Raw genomic sequence first — 10,761 nt, 5'->3', positions numbered from 1 at the left:
GCATTGATGAAGAAAATTTTAAATGAATACGTTTAGTGATGTAGAAACAGTTCTACTAATCAGGATTACAAATTATTCAAATGTAACAACTACCTTGATATGTAGTTGTTACATTACTATCAATAAGCACCTTGGATCTACATCATGTAATTGATATAACTATCCAAAGTACTTATTGAAAGCTTTGTGTGGATTATCCAATCAGCATATGTCAGCATTAGCCAATCATGGAGAGGCTTTCAATGATCCCATCAATACTTTAATGTTCTCATTCCGGTTATCCACTGGGAAACCAGAATAAATAATCAGGCACTGATTTCATGGATCCAATCATCAACTGGAGGCAGCAGATCACAGCAGTGACCCAATGATCCAGTCTGACGGCTTTTGTTCTGGTTCACGGATAAATCATAGGAGTTCATTACTGCACCAGGTTGGGGGAGGGGCTTACAGCGACACATACAGTATGGTCTGATAAGTGCAGCCCCTTAGTGGGTGCTGTAATTAACTTGAATGATATCTTGTAACCATTGCAGTATTAATAGGTGACACCCTAAGGCAAAGACAATGCAAGGATAATAATAATTAAATAAATAATAATAATAATAATAATAATAATAATAATAATAATAATAATAATAATAATATATTATGCAGGGGCTGATTGGCCATATGGTTCACAAGGAAGATTCCTGGTGGACCAATGTACATGCGGGTCCTCTTTTGTTTGTTGGCATGTAAGGGGTGGTGCTGCTGCCATGGTTACAATTTTTCCAGGGCAACTTTTAGTTCCCAATCTGTTCCTGCCTATATACTGTATGTGGCTAGTTTGCTAGTGTGGGAAATACAGCCTTGTCCCTACCCATAAGTGGTCCCTCAGGGTAACAAAGTCACAATTATATTGACAGACATGCCAGTAAGTTCATTTATTACTAATTATTGGTTAAAACTGAAATTATAAATTGTAAAGGTCAAACAGACCCTGAATTCTGCATCCCCCTGTCTATTGTATAAGCTACAGGTATATATAGTGTGGCCCCCTCACCAATGTATGAAGTCTAGCTGGTACTGATACTCTTGTTTATTTTAATCGCAGAACACCTGTGATACGGAACCCACAACAGATTTCCAACACGAATTAGCATGGAACATACTAATAAATGATTGTTTGAAAAGAATGTTTATTTTGGATAAAAGCTGCACATTCCATGCAATAATATGAATTACTCAAGGCTTGTTTTTGCATGACTTAAGGAATCTCACCAGACAGACCCAGAAAGGGTCTGAGGCACACGGAATGATATCCTTGCAAACACAGGACTTTGTTGTTTTAATCAGGGCCCAAGGAAACATCTGATTTTTACAGAGGGCAGAATGAATGGAAGATAAACATTAACACAACTGCCCTGATTTAGTCCCTCTTTGTTTTATGAGCTGCAGCAAACAAAAGTCTCTGGAAGCAATGTATCTGCTGCTATTGTCTATTAAGTGTTTCCAGTGCTAGATAAAAATGCACAATACACATACTGTTACCACTGGACAGATTTACTAAGGTTTTTTTTTTTTAAACATGGGGTTGCACCCTATTGAGGAAGCTCAGATTCACTTGTGGGCTTGTCATTCCCATACAATTCTATATTGGTGTTGAAAAACAAAATCAATGGGAATTCCACTTCAGTTAACTTACCGTGCTAGATACACTCTGTGGTAAAGTGTATCTAGCTGCGTCATCTAACCCACAGCAGTGACCTGAGTAGCACAAAATTCTATTCATCTTACTGTGTAGTAATTCAATGATATTAGGGTTTGGAAATTCACTGTGGGGTCAGGCAGTATACAGAAGACTGCATACATGTACTAGGTCAAAGATGAATAAACTGCAGTATAGATAAGAGTAGATACGTTCTGTTAATGAGTGTATCTAGAAAATGATTCAGCATCGGATAGTTGTATATATATATATATATATATATATATATATGCAGGGTGTAGTATGGTATGCCGGCGGCCGGGCTCCCGGCGACCAGCATACCGGTGCCGGAATCACGACCGCCGGTATACCGACAGCATGGCGAGTGCAAATGAGCCCCTTGCGGGCACGGTTGCACGCTATGCGCGCCACGCTATTTATTCTCCCTCCAGGGGGGTCGTGGACCCCCAAGAGGGAGAAAAAGTGTCGGTATGCTGGCTGTTGGGATTCCGGCGCTGGTATACTGTGCGCCGGGATCCCGACAGCCGGCAAACTGAAGACCACCCATATTTGCACTTTTGACACCTAAACACAAATAGTTCAAGAAAGGGGAATTCAACCTTTAAGGAATTGAAATAGTAATTTACCCCCTTCCTCTTACAGTATATAGAATATACATACTTTCTGCATCATGGCTGACTTGAGATTTAATATTTTTATATATATATATATAGTAGCACACATACATTGCACAGTGATCTACGGAGGATATTTAGTCATTCACATTAGTCCCTGACTCGGTGGAGCTTACAATCTATATTCCTTACCACATGTACATACACATAAACACTAGGATTTTTTTTCAGAATCCTTTTATTATTATTATTATTATTATTAGTAGTAGTAGTAGTAGTAGTAGTAGTAGTATCGTTTATGTATATGGCGCAACAAGGGTTCCACAGTGACTAAAAAAGCACATAAACAAATGAGAAAAACAAGAAAACAGTGACTTACAGTACGAGCCGGCTAGAGAGGGAGTCTGCACATGGGCCTCCTCCTCACTAAGGGGGTAATTCCGAGTTGATCGCAGCAGCAAATTTGTTAGCAGTTGGGCAAAACCATGTGCACTGCAGGGGAGGCAGGTGTAACATGTGCAGAGAGAGTTAGATTTGGGTGGGTTATTTTGTTTCTGTGCAGGGTAAATACTGGCTGCTTTATTTTTACACTGCAATTTAGATTTCAGTTGGAACACACCCCACCCAAATCTAACTCTCTCTGCACATGTTGTATCTGCCCCCCCTGCAGTGCACATGGTTTTGCCCATTAGTTAACAAATTTGCTGCTGCGATCAACTCTGAATTAGGCCCTAAATGCACCCCTGGAGAGGGCCCTGCACGTGAGAGCTTACATTCCGAAGGAGAGGGGCAGACAAACAGGGGTGACATACTGTAGATGGGGTAGATTTGAACATGGAAATTAAACTACCAAAACATTTGGAGAGAAAATCGGAGGACCCAGGGGAACCCAAGAAAGCATAGGGAGAACATACAAACTACACAGAGTTAGGACCACTTTGGGAATCAAACCAAAGACCTAAGTGCTGTGAGACAGCAATGTACACCATAACACCAACCATGCCGATGATTGGTTTCAGACAGATGGTCGTAAATGATCAGGTCATACCACACATACTATGATTTTGCCTGGTAGTTATATGCATATGCACTCATGGGAGAGATGTATTAAAACGCCTAGAAATGAAGAAGTTGCCCATAGCAACCAATCAGATCCTGTAATTTTATAGAATGTGCTAGATAAATGACAGGATCTAAACGTTTGTTGCTGTGGGCAACTTCTACACTTTTTCTCTTTAGAAGGTATATACAGCTGGTTTATGGTTTCAGATTGGTTACACAATTGCGCAAACACAATCACCACCAACCAGTATGTTCTAAACCGATGCAGTTTGTGAGCAATTTGACTGGTAAAATCTGGTCACATTACATCCTTTACAGCTCACACATACTATTGTACTGTCTATGCCCAGAATGTAGTCGTGCACGCTGGCCACTCATATCTGTATGTTCTTTGACAACTTCAAAGGGTCAAAACACTGTCAATTATGTGCGTAGCAAGGCCGTAACTAGGGGGGGGGGGGGGCGCGCTTTTCTCCCGGGTGCAGAATTTGAGGGAGCGCCAAGGAGTTACAGAGAAAGTTTGCAGACAGCTCCCAGGGCAATGTATCTGACCCACCTGTCTTGCCCCGGGTGATGAAAATCCTAGTTTCGGCCCTGGCGTAGCAAATGGATTGTGCTTATAGTTGGCCATTAAATTGCCAGACCTGAAAATGTGTGAGACAAAATCAGCACCACCCTCATAGTGCGGAGAGGGGAGGCCTTAGCCCCTATAAAGATACATGTTATGCTGTATGTAATATATGTGCTGGATGGCAATCCCGGGAATCGGCAGGGCTGTGTGTACTAAGTCACCGTCAGTGGTGAATTTCCCATTAGGCATGTGAGGCACGTGTCTAAGGGTGACACTTATTTGGGGGCGGCACTTAGATGCTTGTGTTCGTACTGTCAGCCCAAAAAGTACCAGTAACTGCAAAATATTTCTACTGTACTGTACCGTATGCCAGCCATCTTGAATGGAGTGTAAACTGTTAGGACATGTACAGACTGCCCCTGTAAGCTATCCTACTTAGTAGATATGTATACATACAGTAATAAAAAAATATATATTCTTAATGGATTTTTTTTATTATTCCATTAAATGAGAGCTTATAACCAAACAATGAAAACAATAAAATTGGGCAGGTGTGTGTGTGTGTGTGGGGGGGGGGGGGGGGGGGCGTTACTGTTTTGCCTAGGGGTAGGCTCACCCCTAACTCCGCCACTGGCCCCCGTGTGTCACCTGGACTCAGCGTTAGGCTTCACTCTCCTCCTAAGTCCACCCCCAGACTCCTGTGAAACTAGCCAATGGGAGTATGGGGGTGGGCTGCCGATCCCCAGGACAACCAGTCAGCACATATGTTAAATACAGTATAACATGCATGTTTATATGTCTTTTCCATAGACACATACATTGCTGGAGCCGGAATGAGTAAATGTAACATCTCTCCGGCAACTGTCCAGTTGATAAATATGATCAGGAATACATTCCATAACGCTGTGAGAAGTGGTGACGCGGAATGTGGCTTAGCGGAGTAACACAATGGTAGCTGATAAATATACCTGATAGTCTGAAATGTGTGATACAGTATAACAATAGCTTATACTCAGCTGGGCTGCCACTATATTCCATCATTTCCAGCACTACAGAGACAACCCCAGGAAGGGTCTTTACATCTGTATTAGTGAATGTTATACTTTTTATTTTTGTAAGTGGGATATATTCTTTTTTTTTTTTTTTCATTTTGTTGCTCATTTAATAATAATAATAATAATAATAATATACTGCATTCAATATTGTAAAATTGTACATGAGATACAGAATATTATGTCCCCAAAAGGAGATATACATGAGATATATTGTATCAACTAGGTATTACAAATTGTCCTAAACAGTATACATCAGCTTAGGTCAGTGGTGGATTTCCCATTACTTATGTGAGGCACATGCCTAGGGGTGCCACTTGCTGGGGGTGCGGCACACAAGGTTCACCTGCATAAGAGTCCTGCTAGGCCAACGGTCAGATGAGGCCTGCTGATTCATTATTTTTTTTTGTCATTATGATTTCTTTTGTTTTATTTTGCAACGGGGGGGTCTGTGCAATGGGCTGTAAATTGTGGTGCGGTAGTTGTGTGTGTGTGTGTGTGGGGGGGGGGGGTGAAGTTGGAAGTTGGGGCTGCTCAAGGGGGGGGGCTGTGCAATGGGCTGTAAATTGTGGTGCGGTAGATGTGTGTGTGTGTGTGTGTGTGTGGGGGGGGGGGGGGTGAAGTTGGGGCTGCTCAATCTGGAGGCATCTGGACTAGCCCTGAAATCAAGGTGGCGGAGGGGACAGTGGCATGATGGGGGGAGACCAGTAATGTTGTGCCTATTGGTGACCCAGAAATTAACCCCTGGATTAAGTAGTAATAGACCATATGTGAGAAGATAGGCACATCTGGCTAGAATAGGTATATACTGTTCATGGGAGTCACTGGGGTCAGCTGAGAAGCCCCTGCACATGCCTTTGGCACGCACTAAAAATGGCCTCATGGGAAGGAGTGTACTCTTGCAGCCCGACCCCAAAATTGGTTTTATAGCTTTCACTTTTGGGGTCCCCGGATACTGACACACTGACACTTTGGGATCACAGAGCAATTACACTCTGACACTTTGGGGTCCCCGGATACTGACACGCTGATACTTTGGGGTCCCAGGACAATGACACACTGACAGATTGGGGATCACAACAATGACACACTGACACCTGGAATTACAGAACAATGACACCCTGTAATTGGGGCCCCATAACAACAAACAAGCCCCAGAATTACAGCACACTGATGTTTTGATGGGAGGCGGTCATTAGGTGGAGAAGCATTGATGCTGAGATAATGACACTGATTATAGAGGGGTCCTACAACAATGACACACTGACTTTCCAGGTCCTGGAACAATGACTGATCGCTAATTTAGTGCCCAGCTTAAAAATTGAAAACCTTTATCCCATATGGTGCAGGGTTATTACTATCAGCAGCCAGCAGCGCAGTACAGTGCTGGACAGTCCCAGTCTTGTCCACTAGAGGGCTCTGTGCACTGTCCTGTCTGACTCATACAGGTTATTAGCACAATCTTAGAAAAGCAACAGGGGGGGAGTTCCCAAAGTCATCATACCCCTCCAAGTCTCTCATTCCCTAGCAGAGTGCACTGATAAAATGGACCTAAGGAAGGCTGCTGCTCTGTGTCTGGGGCTGTGGAGCGCCTGGCTCTGGGCAGGACAGAGCACCCAGGCTGCAGCAGTGCACCCCTTCTCACCAAGGCTGGGAGCAGCAGGAGCTGCCAGGAGGGCACTGCCAGCCAGCCAGGCACTTGGCACTTTACAAAGGGATACCCAGAACCACTTCAGAAAGGAGCCCGGTGGGAAGGGCACGGTGGTACCCCATGAATACATGCTCTCCCTGTACCAGAGGCTGTCCCACATTGGGCACAGAGGGATGCCCAGCAATGTCACCCGGGACAGGGCAGGGGCCAACACAGTCACCAGCTTTGTGGAGCAGGAACAGGGTGAGTCTGAGTGGGGGGCACTGGCTGGGGGGGCACTGCCTTCAGAGACCTCCAAATAAGTCACATGGGTGACACAAACCCTTACTACCAACTATGGCACAGATGCTACAGCAATCCCTATATTCCTTAGTAAAAGGAATAACCACTTCTATACAAGGGCTGGGGCAACCTGTGGATCCAGGGCACGCTGAGATTTGTAGTTCCCCAACAGTCTGCCTGCTTCTTACTGTATGTATATGGTTTTCCCAGTCTCTTCTCAAAGAAAACCAGGTTTGACCTTACTTATGGTCTATATGGCGTTTGTTCCTAAAATATATTACACCCACATACTTTATTCCGGGCTGTCCACCTGCTGCCATGCATCATTAAATCAGACGGGGCTTGGTAGGGAACGAGGCAGCAGTGACACCTGCACAATCCATATATATATCTCCTGTATATATCTCAACATAGTTGGGGTTTTTTTCTATTCAGGTTCTCTAATGGATTGGACAATATACTCTATCGATTATTGCAGTTATATCAATTAAGGACATGGATTCGGATTTATGGTAGAGTGCATTCTATTGCTCTTACACATCATGAGGGCATAGCTAATATATTATCTGCAAATATATTGCACTGAGTGTGTGGTATACAGTATATGATCTAAATTAGATGCAGAGAGCCCGTGCCCTATATATGCAGCATTGTTACTGTATATTATTATATAACATTGTTATTGTATTATATTGTTACATTGTATTACATCACTTGATTTAGTTTGCACAGTAGAGTGTGTCGTGTGTGGTGGCTGCATTACTGGGGATGGGAGATGTAACCTAGGGGCAGCAATGCACCTCTGGCTCTGTACTGTATGCCCTGCCTTCCTGTGTGGCTGGGATTCGCCTGACCTGATGACGCCTCCTGTTGGTTTTAAATTGCAATAGTTGAGATTTGGGTAAAATGCCTCTGGAGCCTCGTACTGTAACCATGGAGCACTCTCTGCGTTCCCACCAGCGTGGTCTCCCCCTGCAGATAACCTGAGGGGCACTGTGCCCAGATGTCACCCACACCTGCCTCACCCGCAGCACATAATGCCACATCCCCACAAACAGCCCCTGGCTATCAACCCTGATCCTTTGGCCGTGAATTTGCTCTAAATTAATTTAAATCCCCAAAACATACGTGTTCCTCACACCTGCCGGGTCATCCAGACGCTTCGCGACGGATGTATATCATGTACAGTATATATATATATATATATATATATATATATATATATATATATATATACATATATATATATATATATATATATATACATATATATATATATATATATATATATATATATATATATATAAAATTACATACACACAGCAAAAATTGACATTTACTATTTATCTGTATTTCGGTACTTCATAGAGTTTCTCCGTTTTACAGGGCAGAGTCCAAGTTTTGTTTTGTTGCAGTTATTAAATTATATTCATTTAACTGGTTTTTATTGAAATAGAACATTTTCTTTGTCGGTAAGAAAATATTTTGAATATCAGACTGATAAAAAATAAAGAGAAAGGTATATCTATCATAGATAGGTAGATATATATATATTACATATACACAGTATATAGATAGCTACATGTAAGTATATATATATATATATATACACACACATGCTGCAAGTTGAAAGCTGCGTTCTATTTATTTATTTATTATACTTATTAGATGTGTAGAAAATGCTGGCAACGTACAGTATACATAGTATTACTATCTCAAACACACTACAACATTATTTTTATTTGAACAACATATTCCCGATAATTTAGTTATTTAATAACACTCAAACGTACGTTCAATCTATTTTCCTTTATCATTAATTAGTGTCTAAGTATAAATGAGCGGCCGAATTATTATTCTGCCGAAAATGTGTATCCATCTCTTACTACCCGCCCAAGCTCTAACATGATAATATACTGTAGATCATTTATGCGCGCCTTGAAAACATAAAAATATTACATGTATATACTGTATATTTATTAGCAGAATGTCTCTGTTCCCGATTAGACTGTGATAGTGTAGGTATGAGGACGATCTATTACAGCATGGACTGGGATGGGTAAGGGTCTCCTGTATGCTGGAGGAATGGGATGGGTAAGGTCTCCTGTATGCTGGAGTAATGGGATGGGTAAGGGTCTCCTGTATGCTGGAGGAATGGGATGGGTAAGGGGTGTGGTTCATCAAATCGACAGTGTCTAGGTCGACAATGTTTAGGTCGACCACTATAGGTCGACAGTCACTAGGTCGACATGGATGGAAGGTCGACAGGGTTTCTAGGTCGACATGTGCTAGGTCGACAGGTCTAAAGGTCGACATGAGGATTTATTTATTTTTGGTGTAGTTTTCTTCGTAGAGTGACCGGGATCCCAAATTAGTGCACCGCGTCCCCTCGCATGGCTCGCTTCGCTCGCCATGCTTCGGGCATGGTGCCTTCGCTCTGCTACCGCTTCGCTCGGCACACTTTACCGTTCCAATCGTAGTCCACGTGGATCGTTAAGTATGAAAAAATTAAAAAAAATTAAAAAAATGTGAAAAACTCATGTCGACCTTTAGACCTGTCGACCTAGCACATGTCGACCTAGAAACCCTGTCAACCTTATGTCAACCTAGTGACTGTCGACCTATAGTGGTCGACCTAAACATTGTCGACCTAGACACTGTCGATCTTCAGACCGGATCCCATGGGTAAGGGTCTCCTGTATGATGGAGGAATGGAATGGGTAAGGGTCTCCTGTATGCTGGAGAAATGGGGTGGGTAAGGTTTCCTGTATGCTGGAGGAATGGGTAGAACTCCTGTATGCTGGAGGAAAGGGTAGGACTTCTGTATGCTGGAGGAATGGGTAAGGTCACCTGTATGCTGGAGGAATGGGATGGGTACGATCTCCTGTATGCTGGAGGCATGTGATGGGTAAGGTCTCCTGTATGCTGGAGGAATGGGATGGGTAAGGTTTCCTCTATGGTGGATGAATGGGATGAGTAAGGTCTCCTGTATGCTGGAGGAATGGGATGGGTAAGGTCTCCTGTATGATGAAGGAATGGGATGGGTAAGGTCTTCTGTATGCTGGAGGAATGGGATGGGTAAGGGTCTCCTGTATGCTGGAGGAATGAAATGGGCAAGGTCTCCTGTATGCTGGAGGAATGGGAAGGGTAAGGTCTTCTGTATGCTGGAGGAGTGGATAAGGTCTTCTCTATGCCTGAGGAATGGGATGGGCAAGGGTCTCCTGTATGATGGAGGAATGGGATGAGTAAGGTCTATGCTGGAGGAATGGGATGAGTAAGGTCTCCTGTATGCTGGAGGAATGGGATGGGTAAGGTCTCCTGTATGCTGGAGGAATGGGATGGGTAAGGGTCTCTTGTATGCTGGAGGAATGAAATGGGTAAGGTCTCCTGAATGCTGGAGGAATGGGAAGGGTAAGGTCTTCTGTATGCTGGAGGAATGGATAAGGTCTTCTCTATGCCTGAGGAATGGAATGGGCAAGGGTCTCCTGTATGATGGAGGAATGGGATGAGTAAGGTCTCATGTATGCTGGAGAAATGGGATGAGTAAGGTCTATGCTGGAGGAATGGGATGAGTAAGGTCTCCTGTATGCTGGAGGATTGGGATGGGTAAGGTCTCCTGTATGCTGGAGGAATGGGATGAGTAAGGTCTCTTGTATGCTGGAGGAATGGGTAAGGTGTTCTTTATGCCTGTGGAATGTGATGGGCAAGGGTCTCCTGTATGCTGAAGAAATGGGGTGGGTAAGGTTTCCTGTATGGTGGAGGAATGGGTAGAACTCCTGTTTGCTGGAGGAATGGGTAGGACTTCTGTATGCTGGAGG

The 10,761-nt window shown here is 43.3% G+C and overlaps 1 protein-coding gene across 2 annotated transcripts in view; it reads left to right on the top strand.

The window, feature by feature from the left end:
* Nucleotides 1-6,554: 6,554 nt before the first annotated feature.
* Nucleotides 6,555-10,761, top strand: part of GDF7 (growth differentiation factor 7) — a 177,502-nt gene continuing 173,295 nt past the window's right edge. For both annotated transcript variants that reach the window (XM_063915316.1, XM_063915317.1), the window contains exon 1: nt 6,555-6,904. In XM_063915316.1, coding sequence (XP_063771386.1) covers nt 6,556-6,904 — 349 coding nt within the window. In that variant the 5' untranslated portion in view covers nt 6,555. The remainder of the gene's footprint in view (nt 6,905-10,761) is intronic.

This window comes from Pseudophryne corroboree, chromosome 4, assembly GCF_028390025.1.
Source record: "Pseudophryne corroboree isolate aPseCor3 chromosome 4, aPseCor3.hap2, whole genome shotgun sequence".
NCBI classification, from domain to species: domain Eukaryota; kingdom Metazoa; phylum Chordata; class Amphibia; order Anura; family Myobatrachidae; genus Pseudophryne; species Pseudophryne corroboree.
This window is presented reverse-complemented; position numbering and strand designations above follow the sequence as displayed.